At 39.0% G+C, this 25,783-nt stretch overlaps 2 protein-coding genes across 18 annotated transcripts in view; one reads left to right on the top strand and one right to left on the bottom strand.

The window, feature by feature from the left end:
* On the top strand, window positions 1-2,326 carry LOC110484495 (nucleoside diphosphate kinase). Its single transcript, XM_021555199.3, has 5 exons — window positions 1-54; window positions 225-357; window positions 825-926; window positions 1,570-1,682; window positions 2,091-2,326. Exons 2-5 carry the CDS (start codon window positions 229-231, stop codon window positions 2,206-2,208), a joined length of 462 nt encoding a protein of 153 aa, XP_021410874.1. The 5' UTR covers window positions 1-54; window positions 225-228; the 3' UTR covers window positions 2,209-2,326.
* A 434-nt stretch (window positions 2,327-2,760) lies between these two features.
* Window positions 2,761-25,783, bottom strand: part of MBTD1 (mbt domain containing 1) — a 35,608-nt gene continuing 12,585 nt past the window's right edge. For 9 of the 17 annotated variants that reach the window (XM_085556783.1, XM_085556775.1, XM_085556776.1 and 6 more), the window contains 11 exons: window positions 23,093-23,210; window positions 22,288-22,422; window positions 21,748-21,836; window positions 20,230-20,464; window positions 18,984-19,039; window positions 18,619-18,723; window positions 17,664-17,817; window positions 15,157-15,239; window positions 13,998-14,232; window positions 13,308-13,385; window positions 2,761-6,609 (listed from right to left, as the gene is read on the bottom strand). In XM_085556783.1, the coding sequence (XP_085412909.1) occupies window positions 6,491-6,609; window positions 13,308-13,385; window positions 13,998-14,232; window positions 15,157-15,239; window positions 17,664-17,817; window positions 18,619-18,723; window positions 18,984-19,039; window positions 20,230-20,464; window positions 21,748-21,836; window positions 22,288-22,422; window positions 23,093-23,210 (1,407 nt within the window). In that variant the 3' untranslated portion in view covers window positions 2,761-6,490. The remainder of the gene's footprint in view (window positions 6,610-13,307; window positions 13,386-13,997; window positions 14,233-15,156; window positions 15,240-17,663; window positions 17,818-18,618; window positions 18,724-18,983; window positions 19,040-20,229; window positions 20,465-21,747; window positions 21,837-22,287; window positions 22,423-23,092; window positions 23,211-25,783) is intronic. The other 8 variants (XM_021555221.3, XM_021555258.3, XM_085556786.1 and 5 more) reach the window with 4 other exon arrangements.

Genomic DNA, 25,783 nt, shown 5'->3' with positions numbered 1-25,783 from the left:
GGCCCTTCCTGCGGCGGCGGCGGCGCGGGCGGCAGCGGCGGCGGCTCCGGGCAGGTGAGGCCGGGCCGGGCGCTCCGGGGCGCGGGCGGAGGGGCTCGGTGGGGCCGGGCCGGGCTCGTGGGGCCGGGGACGGTCCGCGGCGGTGCCGCGCGGCAGGGCGGTGCCGCCGTGGCCGCCGCCGACCTTGAGGCCGCGCGTCCCGCTGACGGCGCTGCCGCCCGCAGCGCCATGGCGGGGAGCGGCGAGCGCACCTTCATCGCCATCAAGCCCGACGGCGTCCAGCGCGGGCTGGTCGGGGAGATCATCAAGCGCTTCGAGCAGAAGGGGTTCCGGCTCGTGGCCATGAAGTTCGTACACGTGAGTGCCCCCGCCGCGCCCCCAGCCCCGGCCCGGCGCGGATCGCCGCCGCGCCTCCTGCGGCGCAGCCGGAGCCGATGGGCGCATGTGCCCGAGCGCCTCGGGCCCTCCTTCCTGCCCGCGTGGCTTCTCTCCGAAAGCACCGAATCTTCTTCAGAGGTTTAATGCAGCCCGATTGGGAGCTGGAATGGCCTTGGCTGAAAGGCTGTGTTGGGATCCTGAGCTCTGCTTATCGCAGAGGCTCGCTGCCGTGCCAAGAAATCATATTGACAATCCCCAGCACAGCCACAAAGAACTCCTTTAATGCTACAGCAGGAGCTCCCACTGATAGCCACAATAGCGCTGCAGCATTGTTGGTAACATTATTAGTGAATCTAATCACTAACACCACAGTCTTACACCTGTAAAAATTTTTGTTCAATGATATTCAGAAAATTATATTTAAAGTTACATCTGTCCTTTTAAAGGCCTCTGAAGACCTTCTCAAACAACATTACATTGACCTGAAAGACCGCCCCTTCTTCCCTGGTTTGGTTAAATACATGAACTCTGGACCTATTGTGGCCATGGTAAGTTGATTTTCATTTAAGATTACTTTCTTGAATATATTCGTTTTGCTCTGTAAATTATTAAGAATATTCAGAGATACTCTGCAAACTACCTAATTCCAAAAGTGGCAAAAGAAAAACTTAATTAAAATTAAGACAGTGAAATTACAATATAATAAGCAAAGTGCACATATAAAATGGGTATTCAAATACCTAATATATAAATTTATAAAGCAAAATTCCTGAAAGCCAATCTTCTACACCAAAAAAATCTGTTTTGGGCAAAATTTTTACATTCCCTCAAAACAAGGTATGTGTTCTAGTAGCATCTCCTGTTGTGATAATGAACTAGGAGAGAACACTCAGCAGGGTGTCCTGGTTCCACCACAACACAAAGGGTTGGGAGTTGGCTTTGTACATCAACTCTGAGGCTTGGTAAAGTATCTCCTTCACTCCAGTAAGAATGTTGATAGTCCTTTTTACAATTACTTCCAGTTATTTTTTTCCCCTGTCACCTGTACAAGCCCAAGAGATAATCTAGGCGAGGTTATTATCTTTAATGGTAGAGCCTTTGTTTCTTTGCAAAATATGGTAGAGCAAATATGAATTGTCAGTATTTTGCATAAGCATGGCTGAAGAGAATTTTTGTGTTTTTTATCTTAAGGTATGGGAAGGACTCAACGTGGTTAAAACTGGGAGAGTCATGCTAGGGGAAACCAACCCTGCAGACTCCAAGCCTGGCACCATCCGTGGTGATTTCTGCATTCAAGTGGGAAGGTTTGTACTCAAGTCTGTTAATTGATACTAAAAACTCAACAACTCCTACTCACTATTTACCTGCCAACACAAAAAGCCAAAATTGGTGGTAGAGACCTCAGTCTGATGGTATTTCATTTGCAGGTCACAGTGCATACCTGCTGCTTAGGAAAGTGGTACAAAGCTGACTTTGTTTGCAGTCCAGCTCCTCCCCAGAGCAGCATGTAAGCTCTGCCAGCAGCTGTTGTAGAACAGTAGAGTGACCCTGGTAGGCATAATTAGCTCTTGGAGGGGTGAGGGTATTGGAACACTACCTGAAATAACAACTTAGTCTCCCTCTCTAGATGCTTCATCCACGTTTTTGCAAATGGAGAACAAGGCTGCTGGAAGCGTATTTTTATAGGGATCAATGTTTGTCTCCTTCCACAGGAACATCATCCACGGCAGCGACTCTGTGGAGAGTGCACAGAAGGAGATCAACCTGTGGTTCAAACCCGCAGAGCTCATCGACTTCAAGCCCTGTGCACACGACTGGATCTATGAGTGATGGGTTCCCACAGTGATTTGTGCCTTCCAACACCTCATCTCATTCCAGCTGCTGCCCTGGGAGCAAGCACAGTTACCTTAGTGCTCAAAGTGACTGTCAAATAAATGGGTGTGAACTACTTCCTTGTAGTGCATTCACTTACAATAGACCCCTGTTCAAATACTCATAAATTCATTTTAGTCATTCAGGAGCCACTGACAGGTGACCCTGCCACAGCTGTTGGACTCAAGCAGTGGCAAATTTGCAGAGGGAGAGTTGAAGGGAGGGAAGAGCTACTTCCAAGGCAGCTAGAGGGGAAAAAGGGATACCACAAAATTTTCTTCCTTACACAAATATTAACACTAAATGAAATGAGACTGAGTGCAAAGCTTGCTCTCTGAAACACTTATTTAATTCACCTTATCTAACCCCTTACTTTGTGCTCAGGGTCCTATACCATTTGTCACACCAACATACTTTAAAATTCTGTAAAATACTCACGTTTTTACAGATTGTGGGCATTTTTAATAGGGTTAAGAGTGTTTTAAGCAAAACGATCACTATTCAGAAAAAGACTTTTAATCATTTTTATTTTGTGTAAAAAAGGCAAATTTAGTGAATTATTTTCATCTTGTACACAAAGTTATGATTTTAATGCTTTTCACATCCATGCTGAAAATCTGCAGTCTTGTAAAAATGAAAGTAACATTAATTTTTCCAAAAGCATTTTTTCACTGAGTTATGTACATTGCATGAGAAAGCTTTAAATACTCTCTCACTGACCACACAAATTACCAAGAAAATAAAAGATTAAATTTGTACAGATATTGATCTATATATCAAATACATACAGAAATTATGTAAAAACCCATTTGTTTATTCTTGATTCCTGCCCCAACATTTTTCTAGGGGCCAAAGCTGATGCCTTTTTTGTATAAATGGTTGTGGCTTTTCATTTTAAATATGAAAAAAAAATCAAAAGGAAGAAAAATTCATCTGAAATCACAGTTTTAAAAAATCCCTTCCCAGTAAAGGATTGTTACCAAATGTATTAGCACCATCGTACAAAGATCAAGGGAGGGTATTCACATCACAGAAAACAACAATAAAAAAACCCAAAACAAACACTGAAACCCGTGTTAGTATCTGTAGAACAAGGAATCAATAACTGCTGTAGCTTTCCTCAGATGCAGCAAGGAACAGGTTAAGAGAGTTCTACTGAAAATAATGTAATAAAGATCAGCAGAGAGATCTGGAACAAGAAAAGAGGCAGCAGCCAAGTCAGGACAGGGCTTGGGCTGCCTCATGGTCAGGAAAACCTGCTGTGCCAAATGCCAGAATTAGTCCAACCCCACTGAAGGTTTTAGGTGTCCAACATTTGCTGCTCTCTCAGGCAGGTACCACAGCTTGAGAGCCAAGAGAAGCATCCCAGAGCCACGGGAAGCTTTGCAAAGCCAGGGAGCTGCCGCAGGAACAGCCCTCGGGTCCCTGGGGCTCACAGCCCCGGCAGCACCTGCAGGTTCTCCCGAGCTGCTCCTCAGCCCAGGACTTCCAGCAGCTCTTCCATGGTTTGCTCAGCACAGGTGTCGCTGCTCCTGACAGTTACACAACTGAGGCATGTTATGAACTCAGAGACACAAAAGGCATTTCACCAACTGCTCAAGTCACATGGGTACCCGAGAACATACATCACCTCACAGACTTTAGTGTTTGATGAATAACAGAATATTTTAAAGACTGACAGACTTTAGAACAGATTCTTACATTTCTCCCAGCACAGGAAGTATATTAAGACTAATTTTCCCTCTTGACATTTAAAGACTGACTCTAAAATCAGGGATGAGCCTGGGCAATATTCAGTTTAGTGACTGGGCAATGCACCTCACTCATTAACTAGCCCGACCATCTACATTATGGCACACTAATTAATGCAACAGTTTTTCTACTGAAGTCAGAAGCTGTTGATGAGAGAAGAAAGCAAGACTCTGAGAACCTTGTTCCAGCTGATAGGACAACCTGCAAGTTGTTGCATTAAAAAAAAAATATATATCAATAGTGCTATACTTACCAAATGAAATCAATGCTTGCAGAGCTGGATTTTACAGCAGATTAAATTGAGAACACAGGAAAACAATCAAGGCTCAAAGTGTCACTACAATGGTCTCTAATCCTAGTTCTCCAATATAGGCTGTTCAAAATAAACATCATGGGTGGGTCAGAATCTGAGATAAGCTATTGAAGACTACCAGGTCCAACAAAGTCCTTTTTATGGCTATTTTAGGGAGCTAAAATGTCTTTACCATCTGAAGTTATAGATTCTTGTAATCAGAGTAACAGATTCTGTCAATAGAAGAAGCTGTTGTTAAAACCAGGCCATTATGTAAGAAATTTTACCAGTAAGGGAGAAATGAATTCCAGACATTCCTACACTATACAGCACGTTTTACTTCCAGTAGTAAATACAAAACTTTACATAATTAATCCCTCTTGCATAGAATGAGGTAAACCTGTGTATATTACCAATACTATGTACCTAAAGTTGGAGCAATATTTTAGAAAATAATCAAATTGCTGGTTTTCAACTTTCTATGCACTTTTTTTTTTTTTAGCTCAAACAACAATATACAAAAAATGGTCTCCCGGGGCTCTGTGGGTTGATATCCTTAAAGCATTTCCTTAGGCTGTAGGATACAAATCTTAGTAATTTTTGATCAATTTTTTTAAGCCCTAATTTATGGTCAAGAGTCAGATGATCATTGTACTGCTCTGAAGGGGACCTGTGAAGACCCAGAAGCACTTATAGAACTTATAATTCCTGAGAGTTTAGTTAATGAACCTTACTGGTAAAAGCTAAAGCTCTTGATACACAATCTTCCAGTCACAGCTCTGCAGGGCTGATCAACTACCTCACCAACTCCATTTAAAAAATGTACAAAAGTTAAAAATATGGAAAGATAAAACCCAAATTATGAAGAGCTCCTGCAAAAATACTTTGTGTTTAAATGGTCGTGATTTTCACCCTTTTAAGTGACTTTTGCCTTGTAAAAATCTGGAAGTTGACCAGTTGGGGCCAGTGGGATGCTTGACATGAGACAAGAATTCCAGGCAATAGGCAAATCCAATTTATGAATTACAGACTAAAACCATGTGATTTTGATACTGTTCTCAAGTCCCATGTTACACTAGGCTATGCAGGACTGAACTAATTTTTAACCCACAATGTAGGGCTTCTTTCAGATCTCCTGAAACCATGTGGCACATCAGTTCTGAACGACCAGAGATAAATACTTAAGATGGTAAAGAAACATTAAAGGCTTTCTGAATGGAAAAAAAAAAAAAATCATAAGAATACTCACAAGTTCCTTCCCACTACCAAGGGAATCCTTAGTGACTGTCCATCTAAGCTGCTTCTTCAGTCAAAATTCAGAGCTACAACTAATCTTCCAATGAGAGAATTTTCTGAAGTTCCAGTTTGGCATAGGGCTCTGTAAACATTTGCTGAAGCATTCCATGACTACAGACATTCATATACAGACAAGAGCTTTATAGAGCCCATCCAATGCCCACTGCAGTCGGCAGAGACAAGGCTACTGATATTCATGGGCACTGAATCAGACCCTAAAGAACGTTAAAAAAACAAAAACCTTATACAAAAAAAGGGTCTTTGAAACTAAATAAAAACACCTTGAAAAGTTAAAATCTTCCTCAGGCGATGGCTCCGTTGCACTTGGGGCTACTCACTGAGTAGAGCTTTACAGGACTGTCTTCCGTATATAATTTATGCCTTTAAATCAGGGCTTTAAAGCCTTATTTTCACAATTAAAAAACCAGAGGCATGACCAGTGCAGTTCACAAGAGTCTAACAGTCTCCCAACTTGTACCAAAAAGGTTCATTTGCTATGACAGTTCGTTTGTATTTGCAACTATATCTTCCTCCAACTGCTTCCCACAATCATGCTGAATAAACTTTAATCTTACAAAAAAATTAGAATTTCAGTTCTTGTTAACAATGCACAATAAATCTGAACTTGAAAATATTACAAAATTCTTTCAAAAGCTTCAAATACAACACAAAAGTGTCCTTTGTTTTTTGTTTTTAATAAATTGAAAAATCTTTTTCACTAAAATAGTTTCCCCGCCCTTCCAAAAAATTCTGGACTGAGTCTAATTCATCTACATTTAGCAAAGCACCCCAGGCACAGTCACCTGAACTGCACCATCCAAGTGGGAATAGAATCAGTCAGTGTTGGAGAAAGGTTCTTTTCCTATCACCAATGCTGTGCCCCTTGCTCCTGCAGCTGCCTCAGGGCTCCTGTTTGATGTAGTAGCTGGCAGAGCCGTTGCTCTCCTGGTCAGAGGTTCCCTGCAGGAAGCTGTACTCCTCCCCATCCAGCAGCTCCTCCTTCAGCTGTAACGAAGTCACTATGAAGCAAAAATTCACATTAAACATCTATATCATTTATTGGGAGCATCCCAGATTCCCCATTTTCTTACATGCTGCATTTTAGTGATGCTTTAACACTCAGGATCCCACAGAGAACAGGCACTTTGTGAGTGCAGGTGGAATCCTAAGTTATGCTCTAATATTAACAGATTTCAATTTACAATAATATATTCTCTACCAGATTTTCTCAAGAACTGAGTATTTTAAACCACTTTAATTTTTAAACCACTTTGCTTTCTATTTAGTCTTTACACAAATGAAAATGAAACTTTAAATGGCCAACAGTTAACCTACAATTCAAATTACTTAGCCCAGTTATTGCAAACATTCTGAGACAACAAAACATATTAACAAAGATTTCTCAATCTATTAATAAATTTTTAAGATCACAGAAGTTAAGTTTAATTAAAGCAAAACATTTTTGTCAAAATAAAATAGAAATGAGATTAAGAGAAAGATATGAATAGCAATGTCACAATTACTTTTCCAGTTTCACTAACAAATAGATGTGATTCTCAAAATATGAGCACAATGAAAAGAACACTGAAAACAAAACATGTTCATTAAAGGTGCAGTACCCACATTAAAGGGTTGATTATACAAAAAAAAATATTCTCTATGACCAAATGAATGAGAAAATTATCAAAGTTTCTAATTATGTAATATAAAGTTTATATACCTTGTCAATTTGTCTTGAAATGCAGGAATATGCAGTGAAAGGAAACCAGCCCAATCCAGAACCTGCTGCTACTGACAGCCCTGCAGTAATTTTTAAACTATAAGCTTACTGATACCCTGCAGTAATTTTTAAGCTATTTGATTATTCTTTTAAAAGCTCTTTTTAAAGCTCTTGAGCTACATAAAAATAAAATATGAAAATCCAGATAGTAGAAGATGTCAAAGTTGCTGCAGCATAATGCAAGCTCTCCCCATCTTTCTTTAATAGGCTCCTCCTCCTACCTACAGAGCCCACAATGCCTTCCTTATTTTTTTCTCCCAAATACTTTTCCCTGCATCATGCCCAACTCTAACCAAGATTCCTGATCCCTGGGGGGCAAAAAAATGCTGTCTAAATGATAAAGACACAACTGGCTACTTGGTCAGAGTGGCTGCAATGCCTGGAGCAAAGGCTACAGAGAGGTCAGGGATACAAACCAACCCACCATGCACATTGTTTTCCTTCTCTCCCCTGAGCAGGAAACTCCTGCAGGCAGAGAAGTAACAGCAGTTGCCATGATTTGGATTGTCTCTGGCTCACTTGAACCAAAGTTCTAACATTTAGATATTTAATGATATCTTACTTTGTTCCTATTATCCAGCTTTTAACTACAATCCTCCATTAGAAAAGCTGAGTTACAGCTACACACCAAATTGCTTGAAACAAGGAAAAGGAAAACTAATGGAAGTCATCCAACTGAAGGAAAAGGAATGTAGATTGGGCCAGGTACTTCCTTTCTATATCATCTCAGTGATTTGCCAAGACACAGAGACAGATTGTGTCTGATACCATGACATTCAAACCTCCCAAAACCAATACAAATAGAGCAGTATGCTCCACAGTTGGGTGAATCTCCAGGAACAGAGATTCCTCTCTCCTCTTCTGTAAGGCTAGCTGTAGGTTCTTTTAAAAATGAAGCAGTCCAACAGGTGAATTTCAGTGCTCAAGAGATCATTTCAGATGACTGAAAGATGCAAAGCACTTATGTACCCTAAAGCAGCATTAGGAATTTGCTAGAGAGCAAAACCACTTCATACAAACCAAGGTGAAGAGCTGAACCTTTCTCCTGTGCTCATGACAATACAAAAGGGGAAAGAATTGGGTTTGAACCCTTACTGAGATCTCCCATGGACAAGAAGCTTCAGAACAGACACTGTTTATTTACTAATCTTCCACTGACTCCACTCAAAGCTATGCAAACATCCCCTGCACTGTGTCTGCACGTGTCCTACAGCTACTCCAACATCAGGCAATGAATTATGCTGAGGAATATGCACATAATTAATAATTGAGTTCTGGCCAATCTCAAACATGTTCTAAACTCATTAGATGGTACCAAGGTGATACCTCCTTCCAAGAGACTGAAAAGGTATGGTCTTGCTGGTTTCAATATAAACACAAACATATTTGGGCAATGACAAGGCTAACCACACCACAAACAAAATTAATTTTGTCCAGCCTTACCAAAACTCAGTGTTGAAAAGTTGCCCTCAATTAATCATAATCATCCCCTCAATTAATCACTGAGTAGCAGAAACCAAGGAACACGGGGGTTTCATAGGAACTGTGAGCTCTAATGACACAGAAATTCAGACTGTGTGTCTTTGCACTATAGAAATGCAATGCAGGTGCAGGTTTGGCACAAAAGAACAATTGTGCAGAAATAGATGTTCCAGAACACTCTCCTGTAAGCAAGGCTTCTCTTTGGCATTAAAGGCTCTGTTAAACATGGCATGTACATACCAGTAGGAACATGAAGTGAAACTAAAGAGGTCCTTGAGAAGTGTTGAGAGGTACACAAAATAAAAGTTTTCCTCAGGGCCTAAATGTGGGCTCCTTTTTCCCCAGTCTGTTGATGGATAACACATGGACAAGAGAAACTGTTCTGGATGTATTCCAGAGTCAGTAGAGAGTGCTGACAGGGCAGCCTGTGCAGACTAAGGCAAGCTTAAGGGAGTAATCAAGCAAATCTGAAGCTAAATCTGTCAACCTGGCAACTGTCCTGCAGGGAGAGCATCATCCAGCCTGTCTGACAGCTCCTATTGCCACAATATGTTTGCTAGCAATAATTTGCTTCATTATGTTGCCAGAGATATCAGGAAAAGGGAAGAGAAAAACTACCAGATCCTTGAAGTGAACTTGTATAATTCAAGATTGCATTATGTAAACTATACTTAAAGAAGTGCAAAATTTTAATCTACTTCAATATTGCCAATTAATTTTTAAGAGTTTTTCTCTGCTCACTCATACACATGCACAATTACACTGCTTCAAATATATTTTCTTAGTAATCCACAGAATTTCAAATAATCCACAGAATTTCAAATAACATATTCCAAAGATATTTCCCAGATAACTGCCTTTTTCTGATACAAAGACAAAAATAGCATATAGTTATTTTCTCTGCAAAGGATAATACACAATAATGACCTACTTACATCCAATATTCCCAGATCTACATTACCATTCAGTTTTACAGGGTGCATTTTTTGTATTTTAACAATCTGCAGAGCCCCTCAGGGATTCTCAGTAACCCACATCCTTCTTCCTCTGAAATTCTAAACCAGCTGCAACCCTCTGCTATGAGTAATTCAATGACATGGTGAATCAGTGAGAATGAAAAGCTCTCTAGCAGAAAAAAATTAAACCAACTAAAATTCATAGGAAAAAAAAAAAGGGAAAAAAGAAAGATTGGATGAGTCAACACATGACACCCTGGAGCACAGCTTCCCACTCTGCAGTGACACATTGCTGTGACCAGTTACCTGTCTGGAGGCTAGGATTGAACTCCTGGCTATTCCTGGGAGGCTGGAGGGCCTCGGGGGCTGTCTGTGCTGGAAGGGCTCAGTATGGAGGAGGAATCAACTCATCATCCCCAGAGAAGCTCCTCTGCACCTCACCTGCCATGGGTGGGCTGGACAAACTGACAGGTTTCTTCCCACTGGTTTATTCCTCTCTAAACATCAAGTCAAACTAAAATAAATGCTGGAGTTCAAGTGCATCAGGCAACTCTGACTGTGCACTGAGAAATGGCTCTGATTGATATTCACCCAGTCTCAAAAACTAGGGCCTGTGCAATGGCACCATTTAGTTATTATTGGGAGTATTGCTCTCAACAGCCACATTGTGGTCCCTGATTTCTAAAGGCTATAAGGTAGGACTACAAGAGCATTGCTTAATATCATGATCCACTTATTTCATGCTCTATCAATGAAATACAAATGCTGTGAGCTACTTCTGCTGCAGCTACACTGCACAGTCACATACATTCCTCTGCCTGGACACCCAAGATATCTTGGCTCACTTTCAGGCTGCAGTTGTTCAGTGTGTGTGCCTAAGAGACAGAAGGATGGGGAAATAATCCTCTCCAGACAAAGTTTAACACCTCTAAAAATACATGCTCTTAATTCCCTTAGAATGGTATTCCCCCTGTTTACAGTCCCTTACAAGCACAAGTAACTATTTCAGTGTGTAGCAAAAAATCTTCTAAAATGACCCTGAATTATTAAACACCACATTTATGAAAAAGTGTTATTAAAACATTTCCCATACAAATTACCATGTTTCTCCCTTATCACCAAGATGCTCCCATTCTGTACTCAAGGCATGTTCTCTGTGGTATTGAGGGTACAGGATTTGTAACACAAATCAATGCTTTCAGCTACAACAAAACTGCAGCTGCTGATGTTTCAGTCCTATCAGCACTGTCAGATAGACAAACAAAAGCCCAGCCCTAAAAAGTTAACTGATTATGCATATTCTAAAGATATAAGAATATTTAAGCAAGCTGATAAGACAACTTTAGGATGAGCCTTATAGAGAGATTAATGAGGCAGAATAGTGTCTACAGAATCCCAACCTTGAAAATACAGAGGTCAGATTATCATTTCAGTAACCTTATTCTGATATACACACCCAAGAGGAAGCAGATAATACCAGCAAATATTGCATCTTCATTATTAATTAATTATCTGGGCATGTGGGCAAGTTATCCTTCAAGAAGTCACCTGCACAGCCTTCTGAGCAGCAGGCACACAGCACAAAAGCATACTGACTGAAACAAACACTGTCAGAAAGGGAACTGGGGGAGATTCTCAAGTATCCCCAAAAACATTCCCAAGGTGTTTATGATGCAATCAGTTCTGCTTTGAACATGTGCACTCCCACTGCTCCCAGGAAGGAGGGGACACTGCAGCAGAAATCTGCATCATTACACACAGCAAAATGACTCAGTGACATCCATGACATCCTGGGCTGTGTTGTGAGCAGATGAGAAAAATGGATGGAAATAACCTTGCCCTGCTAAAACGAACCTAACACAGTTTTTTGTTAATCATCTGTGGTGACTTTACAAGGTACCTAAAAACATCATGGCTGCATTGTATCATTTTGTGACTGAATTCCTTTACAAAATAACTTTCTATTTTATTTACAAGTGCTGAACAAGAAAAAGCTTCATAAGACATTTTTAGTGTTATTTCCTGTGACTCAGCACTTCCATTGCCATAACCTACTTAGGAAAAAACCTATACAGGAGGCAGCTGGCTCTAACTGTTCATGATGTCATTCTCTCATCTTCTGGTGATTAAGAGGATTTCTTAGTATTGAGCAAACAGTCCCAAACACAATCAGAAATTTTCTTTGCTACCACAGGCAACATTTACCTTAGGTTAGTAAGAAGTGAAGAACAAACTTCCCTAGACTGAATTTTCTAAAGCTATACTAAAGCTTCCTATGCCACTAAGTAAGATAAATTAATTTTCCAGGTTTGGGTTACTGTAAGACAGATAGCAGAGGCATAGGAAAGGGATAAGGTAAGAAGTATGATGGTCTAGAACAGCTTGCTAAACAATATCTACTCAGACAGTGCAGAATTATCCAAAAACAAGTGTCTTACACAAAGGTAATTATCATTACCAGAGCTGAATTTCCCTATCTTAAAGCAACAGCACTCACAGCTTTCCCTGGATATTCTCAAATCAGTTTTCCAGTACCTGAATTCTATTTTAAAAATACTGCTGCAAAATTCTGAAAAGGATCTGGATTTTACTGTTTTTTCTCCTCCAACATGAGAAAGGAAAATCAGTGCAATGTTTGAGGCACTTAACAGGAGGTTCTAAGAACTTCCAAGACATCTGTTTTATCTGTGGCACTCACCAGCCAATTTCTTTTCATCCCCAAAGATCAACATAGCACAGGCTGTATTCTCAATGACTGGGGAAGAAGGTTTCAATTGGCCTTAATAGATCCATTCATAAACTCACCAGGAAAACAAGGTTTTAATTCCCCACATTAGTTTGATACAACAACAAAACACTATGGAAACAGGATTAAATTAAGCAAGCTAATTTTATATTTCAACAACTTGATTCCAAGGGAATGAATTACTGTGGAAAGTACCTGAACACTGCACATTCTTAAAAATGTCATTACTGTATTTTACTGTGACAGGAACAGCCACATACAGCAATGCTGTTTGTTTCTGAAAGTAATAATACAAAAGCTTAATTGACATTGATGCCTAAACCAAAAAATCTGGTAAATGAGTAGCTTTTTTGTTTCAAAGAGAAGCCAGTTAGATGCTAATTTAAATTTTCTACACCTCATTCCAGTAACTTGGCTCTTATTCCTTCATCTGTGTTGCAGAGAACTGTGTTGATACCCAAGTATTTTGTACAGCACAGTAAAACTACCAATACAATACACAGCCAATACATTATTTAACTAAAATTATGTCAGAATACAAAAATATTTTAACCACTGTCCATCTACAATTCATAGATTATTATAATTAGCAATATCTACCCTATCAAGAGTTATAAAAAAAATAGTTATTCTCAATGAAGAAGTTCCTTTTGTGGCATACTGCACCTTTAAGCATAAATAGAACAGGGACTTAGGTAGAGACCACAAACTTTAAAACATCAGGTAAAGTGCAAACACTATTTTGTCACCCACTTTTCTTATGTCCTTTGTACTGTTGTGATTTAGCTTTTTTCTTCTGTTTGGATGAACTTGACTGGCTATCTCTTGATGCTGCAAAAATGAAGAATTCAAAATTTATGCTTATTTAAAAAAAAAAAACACTTTAAAATGTGTCAAAGCTGCTACACAGTTACAGAATTTTTCCTTAGTGATTGAACAAAGAAAGAAATTTACTGTGGAAAACCAATTTGCATTAAACTACTTCACAAGAACTTGCTCATTACCCTCTTATTAAAAAACAGTTCTTGAAATGCATTTCATCAATTACTTTCACTTGATCTGACAGGACAAGTTGTGATGTAATAAATTAGATACAGCTTCTGCAGAGGCTGAGTTCCACCAAATTCAGGAGGTGAAACAGATGCACTGGCAGTCTTAAAGAAATATAAATTCTCAGTGAGCTCCTCCAGAGCTGACAAGAGTTTTTTTCCAGGCATCAAATCAGCATCTTCTGGCATTGAAAAACAGTAAAAAACTCAGACTAGTAAAGACTCAGAAGTACTTTAGATGTCAAAGTGGGAAAGATTGGAACTGTGAATTAGAACTTCCAGGCATTAGGAAGAGTTTTTTCTATTTTTGTTGTGCCTGGGGACCTAATTGGTAAAAATTAGGAAAATGAGCCCCCATTAAGTTCATTCTCACTATTGCCAAAGCAGAACTCACACTGGGGCGCTGGAGGCTGGAGCTGGTATCCAGTGAGCTGACACCATCCCACAGGATACAGATCTGGAGACTCACAGTCCACCCACTGATCATACTCATCCTCCCAGCCATCGAAGTGGATCCGCAGGAGCCGGTGAATGATGCGCGTCACCGTGGCCACGCACACCAGGCGAGGCTCCATCAGGTCCACGGCCTCCAGTTTCATGCCAACATGAAACCCATGGTTTGGAACTTCCTGGGGAAGCAAAGGCAGCAAACGTCAGTAAACAAGACATGTTCATCAAGATAGTTTAAGCACAGTGGTGAAACAGGGATTTCAATCCACTTCATATAGAAAAAAAATGTATAATTGATGAAGTTTCCTGCACCTCTGCATCTGCTCAACATTTCAGAGATACCAACTGTGGGAATCCAGGGCATCCCTCTGGCTGCCCTGGAAGGTCTGGGACCCTGGCAGGGGTCAGGAACCCCCCTGGACAGAGCCCCCAGAGACACTGGCTGTGATCTCTGTCCATGGAAAAGAGTTTTCAATCTTACAGGATGAATTACAAGCTCTGAGTGTTTGATATAAGTAATAATTAAGTGTGACATGGGTGCAAAACTAAAATGTTAGGATTCTAGCTAAGGGGTCCAAAGGGGACAAAATGGAGGAGACTGGGTGTGCCTTGTCCTTTTTCTCCTTCTTCATGGCCTCTATGTTTCACTGTGGTGCTGGCATTTTTCTGTTGGTTCAGGCTGGGGACACACTGTCCAACGTAGGTGACAGATATTGGCACGTTCTTGTAAATCCAGCCCAGGGAGTTTCTGGTATTTAATGTTTGTCACATCCCACTGAGGGCAGAGCCCCACACGCTGCCCTGCAGGACAGAGCTGGGCAGGGCAGCAGAACATGTGAGAGATAAACAGAATAAACAACCTGGAAACCAGCACAGACCAATTATGGCTTCTGCTTTGGCAGCGGGGCTGACAGACAGAGACTTTCTACAATCTTGGAATCAATACCACAGATTCCTACAACCAACTTTGTTTACTCAAATGGTTCTTATCTCTGAAAGTTTTTGCTTTTCAAAACCGTATTTAACAAATGGGTCCATCCCATGCACTATGCAAAAATGTAAAGAAAATACTAATTCCATAGAAACATGCATGATTTCATTACCTTATTGAAGAGCTTTACTGGTGCTGCTATTGAGTCAGTTTCCCTGAGGTAGTCAAACCATTTAAAAGGGAGTTTTGCATAACCTGTGAATTTTAAACATTTTCATTCATCAACTGCAAACTTCATGTGTACTAACAACAGCAAAAACAGCACACTGGGAGTGTGTTACAGCTAAAAAACCAACAAAAGTCAAACATCAGTAGCAGAAACTTCCACTCTCTGAGCTTTGATCTAAGGGACAAAAAGCCACCTCGACATAGCCCATTTGCAACTAACAAGAAGAATGAAGCACTGGGTATCATAAAAGATATCATTTAAGTTAAGATTAATCACTTAAACTGGAAGTTTTTTGTCCACGCAGATTCTTATGTCTACAAATGCCCTACACAAATGACCCAGAACAGATCACAGAATTGAGAACAGTTTCTTCCCTGTGGGGAAATAGCTCCACTACTGAAACACTTAAATTGTCAGGAACAGAATGGAAAGAATAAACATGGATATTTTAAAAGTTTAATAAGGGTAAAAATAGCAGTAATACGTAATATGGAAAATTAGAAGATTTTTTAAAAGCTATTATAAAGGGAAGAAAATAATCTCTCAAAAAGATATGTAGCTGCTACTGAATATGCATAAAACACAGGAATATCTTTTCCTTTGAGCAACTATAACAACTTAACTAATAATTAAACTAATAATTCTCTAATTCTAGCTGGAGAAACAATAGCCTGGAGGATTTCTGTGCAGCAGTGTGCAGTGATGGACATCCTGAAAATCTGCAGTGCACTGGGCATAGTGTGGGAGCTACAGGAGAGGTCTGGATCTCATCTCTGTGGGGGCAGAGGGCTGCCACTCTCAGTACCCACAGCCCAAAAATTCAATCCCATCTCTCAAAATGCCTAAGCAACTTCATCTTCTACTGATTACAGCATGGGATGAAGAAGTCTGGGAGGAAAAAGCTTTGCAAAGTCCAATGATTTCATAGAAACTGAAGTTATCCACAATACTAAATGCAACTTGAATAAGAGTGCTCACACTGGCTATGGAATATCTCCATGAACAGATGCAGCTGCAGTTAATTAATAATGGCAATACTGTATCAGTTCTGCATATTAATGATTTTCTTCTCAATGCAACATTCCTCTGCTACACTAATATATTTGTACTCAAGTTCATCACACACAGGAAATGTGCATGTGGGCCTTGTCAGACCAGGCAGAATTAAGAGGCTGTCCATTTTCCAGCCCATAATTTGGAAAGCAAAGTACCCTCCTTGTTAGAGCTAAGGAGCTTTGATCACTTTGGTCCTATTAAAATTGCTAATGTGCATTATGTTCTGTATTTTACTGCTAGTAATTTATCTTCCAAATAACTTTTAGATTATTGCACGTGTGATTTATAATCACCTCTCACTGATAACACAGGACTTAGGAAAAACTGCAATAAAAGTGAAAATGTACATGGAGGTAAAGAATTAGGTTGCCATGATACAAGAAACACTATAAGTATCACAAATGTGCTAACAACAAAATCCACATTCTGAAAGTAGTGTTTCAGGAGTGAAACCAAAAGGCAAGTTTTTCTCCTATTCTGTCTCATCAGTTCCATATATGTGATTGATATGTATTGATATACAAGCATTTTCTCCATAAAAACTTTCATAGCAAGAGTCTGCACCTCAGATTTTTGAGGGATACTGGTGCCCATGAGTTTCTAGACAATAAATTCACTAAATGAGTTGACTGAAAAGTAAAACTAAATCTGCATGACTGCACTTTCCACACACTCTAGGGTGACAGAGTTGTCACTGTACCACAACAAAAATGGTGTGAAATTATTTTCTTCATACTGCATTACACTGTAGTTATTACCTAGAAAAAGAATTCATTAAATACAAGTAGAAGTCTGTAAGAATGAGAATGGAGGGAAAAGGCCATAGAAAATCATTGTCATCTGCTGTTATACAGCGATGATCCTCTTACAATGTGCCAGACCAAGGCAAAAAAATGGGAAAAGGGAGGCAAAGTCTTCTGTAGGCACATGTGCTTATGAACAGACAGCTTTTCCTCACAGAGGGGTTTATTTACTGTACAGTCCTGAAGTTCAAGTTTGTATATAGCCTTCCAAAAATTGACTGGTGTAGTTGTGAATTAGCCAGAGATTCTTTAGTGTTCATTAATTGTTTTTGTGGCCAGGACTTCCCAACCAGTGACACTTTCTGAAGAGCCCTTTTAGTGACTTCCACATTTTCCATTGACTTAGTGGAATCCTCAATTTCTGACAGCAAATGCAAATTATTTCAGCCAATAAACAATCTAACTTTTACTAAATGAAGAGTTGGTGACGTCTGGTTTAAATTACTTCAAAGTAAAGCTGTTGTATTTGTTTCAGACTCAAGAAAGTCCTAAGAAGTGACCTGAATTTTATAGGCTGAGTTAAGAAACAAAGCATATGGCACATACAGTATCACTGAGTAGTATTCACAATAAAAGGTGTCAGAATGCTACCTGTACCTCTGGGTGGAGTTAGTTCAATCATGTTAATTTCACAGAAACCAACAGGGAAAATAGAAGGGGAAGTGGCATGGTAACAAAACCAATCAGACCCATCTGCTGCTTCTGAGCCATCAATCCCAATCATAAGATAGCCATCTGCTAACACCTTGGTAAAGAGAAACAAAATTTCACATTAAATACCTTCAGCTGGGTGAGAAAGCTAGAAAGAAAGCATGCCATGTTTCAAGAGTGAAAGCAACTCAGTAATAATGGAAGGACACTTAGAAGGACATTAAATTATAACAAAACCCCTCCAAATCATACCTGTCCCTAAGACTGAATGCAACTGTTATATGTACCTTTGATAACTGCAGAGTTATGAGATCAACATTTCCTTTTTCTGATCTCTAGTTTACTTTTCTTGTGAACATCAGCTGTACTTCTAAAGTTTTATAACTCAGTCTATTCTCCAGCTGGCAAGGATATTCAGTATACCATTACTCAAAATCATAACAAATCTCCTCACTGGAAATGTTAAACAATTCAGCTAAGCTGGTTTTTACAGTTTCTCTTTTAAATCAGATTTCACATGGATTGGCTCCCTTTCAATCAAACTAAAAAAGGACAGCCTTAAAATATCTTCATAGACTTCTGCAAGTCAACAAAATAAGGTCTAGTTTTGAACAGTTGCAAAACACTTGGTACAATTAACAGAATATTTTCCTGCAAATTCCTCTCAAAAATACATTCTTATTAAAGGTAAGGCTGAATTTCCAGAGATTAAAGTCAAATTTACATGAGCACATTTTCATAGAAGTTGTATATAAACAATTTACAGATATACCCCCTTCACTGTGTGAATGAGCTCTCCTAATTTTGGTTTTGAGCTTCTTGTTTCATGCCTGAATAAAGGTTAGGGGAAAAGGATTACTCTTTGCCTCCCCAAAATGCACATTTGCTTTCTTACCTTCCTGATAGTTGCCACACATATTGCTGAAAGGTTTAGGGGGTCTATAGCTTCCAATTTCATTCCTTCTTTAAACCACTCTCCAGCTGCATCAACCTCTTTTACCTAAAGAATCACAGAACAGCAGCAAAAACAAAGAATTTAATGAGTCAGGAACAAAACATACCCCCACACTGCCAAAGCAGCAGACTGAAATATCTGTTCTACCATCTCTGCTTATATCAAGGAGGTCAGATTGGAAAACACAAGCAGAAATACTTGGGCTGGGCCAGGATGTAAATAGAGTTTCAGGTCTGGTTTACACACAGCAGGAACTAAAGGTCCTCAATCAACTCTCCAAAGAGTGTTCTAGATATTCAACTCACCTTCATAAATAAGTGTGGGGGTGCATCAAAATGTCCATCCTGTTTCTTTGTAATATCTACAAAGAATAATAATAATACTATAATATTGTTCAGAAGTTTTGTTCACAGAGCACACAATGTTTTTCTGAATATCTTAACCAACAGCACACAATCACTGGTGTGGGAGGCCCACAGTTTATTAGTAACACTACCACGAAAATCAGGAGGACATAATCCTTCCATTTTCCTTGCTGACTTCAACCTGAGCTGCCTCTATAAATCAAACATAATTTATGAGAAAAAAACAATATCCAGTATTTACAAGACCATTTGATTATGTCACAAAATTGGTGGAAGTATTACATTGAAGCTTTTGCAAAAAACTGGCAGTTAAACTACTTTGCACTATGCTATGACAGAAAATTACATTTTTATATAATTACATATAATCACTTTATATATATGTCTCTCTATATCTATCTGTTTATAAATTATTTCAGAGAAAGTTGAAGCATCAGGAAAACAGAAGGCATTTCCCTGAAGGGAAACCTTGTGGAATGCTTTACAGAAATTCTGTCTCTGACAAGGGATACCAACTCAAAGGAACACAGAAATAATGAAAAACCCAGACTTTTTTTTTGTTTAGAAGCCTTAACTATTTCAAATTACAATTGCTTTTGTATTTTAGGTAGCAAAGGCCTTAATTGTGTCCCTTCTATCACATTGTCATTTCACTTTCCCAGCCCATTCCCTAATGCCTTCTAAATCATATAAATATGACAAAATGAAGTATTAGACCATCTTTAAAATTGTCAGTAAATAGAAACTCTGTATCTACTGGGATACTTGTCCATGTTGTATTGTACAATGAAGAAGACAGATGTGAAGAAACCAGGAGTTTGTGGAGTAGGGCTGTAATTCCAGGTATCAGCATGAAAAGTGAAGTTTACTGAAGTTTACCAAGCTTGAAATGTGCATTAAAGGTTTTTATGCCTACAGTTTGCTGGCCTCTGTTTATCATTGAATCTTCTAAACACTAGAAATCCACTTAAAGGTTATTGTGGCTTTTCCACTGCTGTATAATATGTTATTTATAATTTTAACTGAGTGTCATAAAATTGGTAAAACTCCTGGGCTACATTACATAACATTTTCAAGAATTATATTCAAGGTAGTTTGATGAATTGTATATAGCAACAGAACTGCTTAAGCTACACTCCTCTCAGCCCACACTGGCTACAAAACTTCTAACCCAACCCAAACTTACCAGATCTTTTGAACCTGTGTCCTATACTGCGAGACCAGCCAATATGATGAATGAGTGGGCTGTACATATGGCACCAGAAGTCATCAGTTTTGTCTTCACTCTCTTCATACACCAACCTCAGGCGGCCCCCAACAACGCTGTCCACCACCGCCACCCTCGTCCGGCACAGATGCGTCTTGTCCACTACTTCCACCCTCATGGAGGTTTTGAACGGGTACTGCATACTCTCAGACACCTTGAAACAACACAAAACACACATTCTGTAAGAATAATATCCTCTGGTTTTCCATTTCCTGTCTTTTAAAGCACAGTATTGATGCACTTGTCAGTTAACTGAAGGACTCGTTAACCAATCTGGAGAAATGACGCAAATTATTTGTCTTCGATTTCATTGTAACAAAGTATTTCAGAAAATTAAGAACACATCCTAAAATGCTTTAATTTTTTCAAGGTCATCCCTTAAGATGAGATACAATTCTCACATAAATTCAAGGAACTTTCCATTGACATAATGAATGTTCGTTCAGTTGTTAACAATGGGTGAAGTTACCTTGAGAAACAACTTTAACCAGAAAAACCTCAAGATCTTTTGTTCTTACTTTGTCATCCACTCAAAATACAACATTTTAAAAACAGGACTAAATGCTTCATTTTAAGGAATGGAAAATAAACCTTCAACATAATTAAAACTGGCCATTTACAAAAGTATTTCTTCAAAATACACAAAAGAAAGGAAACAGATGTTAATCTGCTTTGTGAAAACAGACTGTATTTAAAAATCGGCATCTGTCACTTGCTATCTTCATGACAAACTCTCCAAAGGACTGATATTTTGCCAATTTAATTTGGCTTCTAACTGAGCCAATTTTAAAATAAAAATCAACAACTGCAGAAAGGCATTTTGGTTGGTTTTAAAACATTACATGCAGTGTAAAACAACAAATTAAGTCCCATATTTCTACTAAGAACTATATACACCATCATCTCACAGTATTGGCAAGTAAATTTCCAGCACACCATACAGCAGCTGCCACACCTGAAGACGTGACCAAGACAGAAAGAAACCTAGTCCAGAGCAGGAAAAGATTTAAAAGTATGCTCTTCATTCCTTCTACATCCATGCTATATTAACATATTCTGTTCAGTTTCTTGAAATAGTTCATTAAAAAAAAAAATCCTGAATTAGAAAAATCAGTTTTCAGTTTTCTTAAATAACACACTCATAAGCGCTTCTGGGTTTTCTGTAGATTTTTTAAGTGGGGTATTTTAAAATCAAAATAGACCAACTAGTTTTTACAGAGAGCTATTCTTTCTAGAGCAAACAGTTTATCAAATACATACTGACAAGTGTGGACATAACTGGAGAAAGGATTCCAAAGAAAACTGTACCTAAGGGAAGAAATTACTGTACCTCCTTCATTGCAAGAGGAGCTAATGTGCCACTGCAAAATATTTCAGTTCTTCACACTGTACTGCAGTTTTCCTTGCAGAACATCATTGATACTGGATCAGCCTTACCTTCTGAGAAAAGTCAGGAGGAAGTGTTTTGGCACCAGTAAGTCGTTTCACTAGAAAAGCTTTCCAGTTTGTGTATTTGTGCTGGATGGCTGTTGCAAATGAAGGGGAAAAAAATAAGCCACTAGTTTTTAATTGCGCCTGGTAGAGACAATATTAGAGTCTGGAATATGTAATGAAGAAATCCCAGATTACTATTAAAAGGCCTAGATTACAATAGTGACAAAAAGGCTCTTAAGAGAATGAATGCTATCCAAGATTAAGTTTATGGGCCAGGGTAAACAACTTAATAACAAAGTATAAATAAAATCAGTGCATGTTCCCATCACTGATTAGCAAACTGCTGCCACACCGATGTTAAAAGCTTTGAGTCACATCAGATGGGCTGCTCCAAGAAATATGGCATCAGTCAAAAGTTAAAATTATTAATTCTTAGCTGTTGAAAGAGTTATGGTAAAAGAATATTTTGATATCTGGACAATTAGCAAATTTAGTTTAATAAAGAGACTTTGAAATCAGTCAGTAAGACTGCTATTTACATACTTCGAGGAGGAACTAAGGGCTTCCCACTGGTTGCACACCAACCAACTGGGTGAATGTCAGACCCACAAACGTTGCACCAGAAGTCAAGACTTGAATCATTTTCAAAGCCTTCATATCTCAGCAGAGCATTGTAGCCTGAAAGAAAGCATTAAAAAAAAATACAATAATGAAACAAGATTATAAAATACATATGAATATTTCCTGACCAATCATCATGTACATTACATTGGTTTTCTAAATGTAATTTTTAATAGCAAGGCTTTTATAGCAAGGTTATTTTTTGGATGCTACTAATGCACAGAATTGATTACTTTGATAAATGTGCATGTATTATCCTGTAAGTAAATTTAAATAAGACTAAAATCCTTGAACTATAAAGCTTTAGAAGTTGCACAAAAGAGCCAAAATGAATTACGCACAGTATCTGCTTTTTCATATCTTAGAATTAATTACGCACAGTATCTGCTTTTTCATATCTTAGATCTGTAATCTTGAATTTCTAACTTTTTACCCAGAAAAGTAATTTGTATAATGAGGCTTCCTGACAGCTCTTATACCATGTCTCCTTTCTGCTCTGCTCTGCTCTTACTGCACTCTGAGGCAATACTAAAAAAACCAAACCAAGGAGAGACATTCTCAAGCATCACAGTAGAACAGTGACAGCACTACAATGTATAACCCACAGACACAGCTCTGCCAACCTGACCAGTGTCAGCATTACTCTCACCACGTGATCACTGACTAAAGTACTTGATCTCTTCACACAGTTCTTTTGATTATTTAATTGCAACTAAAACACATTTACCTGCTAATTTTACAATTCCAGCTATCCAGAAGACTTTGGTAGGTAGGCTGCAGTCAGAGTTTGGAACCTCCACTCGCACTCCTTCTGCAATATCACCCCAGCAAGTCCCCATAGGTGCCTGTCAAAGTTGGGGTTAAAAAGTCATCAGCTCACCATGTGAAAATATTAATTTTCTGTTATCTCAGTGTGCTGCAAGCAACTTAAAAAGACAAAACATTCAATATACATATAACAAATACATGGTTAGAAACCACTGTTTCTATGAGAACCTACTTTTGTTTTGATTTGACAACTATGCATAATTCTGTAACTGTATCCAATTATTCCTGTGTATTTACTGAAAAAAAACCATAGTATTCCAAGTTTAAATAGCAGTTAAGCACAAACTGTACATTCTCAAAGGTCAGTTTTATTCTATGATGTTTCAATTAGGAAGAAACTACTGATGTTAGTAAGAATGGTGGAAATTGCTATGCAATTCTACTTGCAAGAAAATCATGGTACCTATAAGCACAGACATCAAAACCATTAAATTCTGCAAGTCATGCATGCTGCTGGAAGAACACCTAAAAATTATTTCTTTAATATATTCTGATGATTTATTATGGTGGGGTTTATCACCCACTGTTCACCTCCTCTCAGAGGAACAGGCTTTCACATCACCTGCAAGTGATCACTCCGTGGAGCAGACAAAAAGAACAGAAGGCTCTGAGTGGCACCTTTTTAATGAACACCAGAAGGAAAGGCACAGCAAGATCCCTTACATTGTGAGGAATATGTTAGGAACAAGAAGAAATATCCACCTGATGAACTTGTAAGGGTTTGCAGAAGCTGGTGATAGAAATCACATTTAGTTTGCTATCTCCACAAGAACATTTTGTTGAACAGAGCATAACAAAATGTCAATCAAAGATGGTATTGTAGATAAGAGAAATGCACAGTGCTGAAGAACCTAAATTCTTAACAGTAAGTCAACACAAGTTATAATGTTAACAAGCTAGAAAATTTCTCAGTCTGCATTAAACTTGAGACTACCCAGGAGAGAGATTCATATTTTGGGTGTTTTATAACAACAGCCACAAAAATTCTGAGAAAAATTAATTCTTATCTGGGACTGATAGGAGGGATCCCCTGGCTCTGCACTGTCTCATTCACAAAACTCTTGGTGACCCCAGAGAACTGAATTACTCGGTGGGAATAGCCTCCAACTGCATAGAAGCTACAAGTGAAGATTAATCAATCTGGATTAATCCTGAATGACTGAAAATGACAACACTGGAATTTTGCTGGCAATCAGCAATTGCCATTAGCAGCACTAGAAGCTGAATTTATCTTAAAAAAAGGAAACCCTTCACTAGTTGAAGCATTTGAGGTTATACAAAATTTAAAACTAATTTCAACTCTTAAAGGAAATGTAGGCATGCCAGTTTCTATTCTTGAAGCCTGGTCTCTTCATGTTCTGCTATGTCCCATCTACACCAGTCTAGACCACAGAGCTCTCTTCTGCCAACTGCAGCCAGAGAAAAATCCAACTGAAAAGATGATGGCTTATTTTCACAAACAAAATAGGCAGCTACAACTTAGGTCCCATCCTGTGATCACTACCCTCCCTAAATTGACATGTGTAGGTTTTTGAATTGAATTGAGGAAATAAACTTTTCAAACCGTGCATTTTAGCAAATCTCATTGCCTGTAAAGAAAGATGAGGCCAAACAATCAAAAATAACAGTGCTGACTAATTTCATAATCCAGCTGCACTGAAGTGAAGTATATTTTATTGCCTGCTCATCTATTCAGTTGATTCAGAGAGAACAGTATATCAAAACACTTCTCCTGACATCAACCTATAATGGAAATTTCATTTCCAGAGCGTGGATTGGTATAGACGGAAATAGCAGAAAGTTAAATTTGTCCTTGTCTGTGAAAACATTGGTTCTGCTAGTTCTCCTACACCAATCCATATGGCTCACCCTTTCAAAAAGGAAGCCATCCTGTGCAGCATCACTGCTGAAATGTCAGACAATGACACTGTCCTGAGGGATGGTTTACAGCACACCTGCTACACTGCACTGTCTTAGTCTCCTTCACTCATTAGGGACATTCCTGAAACAGGAAGACCTGGATAACCCAGGGCTGTGACAGCCATCTTCCTTCATCTCTCCTCTGTCTCATCTGATTAATCAATGTTCAAAGAGTGCTTTTAAAAACTCCAAATGCACTAGAGAAGTGTTAAGTCTTACTTATCTGCTGGCTGGAAGGTGACTGCAGTCTGGATTGGCATAGTGTGAACTAGCAGAACCATCATTTACAGGTAAGAACAAATTTACCTTTCAGACTCATGACGAAGAGATCCACTTCACATCACTCCCAAACAAGGAAGAGCTGGTTCCTGGCTTCCTGCTCCGGGACATGACCTGGGAGGGCTCTATCTGTGAGCACCAAGGGCCTTCTCTGCAAGGTAAGGTGCAGTCAGGAAGGGCCTGTTTGACAGGAGCACCTAAAGGCCAAGTATTCCACATATGCACCTGAATAAAGAGCTCACATGGCTTAAATAAGTGGCTTCTAGAAGTTTTGGATGGCATCAACACTGCCATAATTCCAGAATTTAAATTAAATCAGGATTTTAATGGCAAATCCTGATGGTGATGCTACCAGTTCCTGAATTGTATGGAATGCTGAAACCTCGTGTGT

Source organism: Lonchura striata, chromosome 18, assembly GCF_050655825.1.
Source record: "Lonchura striata isolate lonStrDom1 chromosome 18, ASM5065582v1, whole genome shotgun sequence".
Classification (NCBI taxonomy): Eukaryota; Metazoa; Chordata; class Aves; order Passeriformes; family Estrildidae; genus Lonchura; species Lonchura striata.
This window is presented reverse-complemented; position numbering and strand designations above follow the sequence as displayed.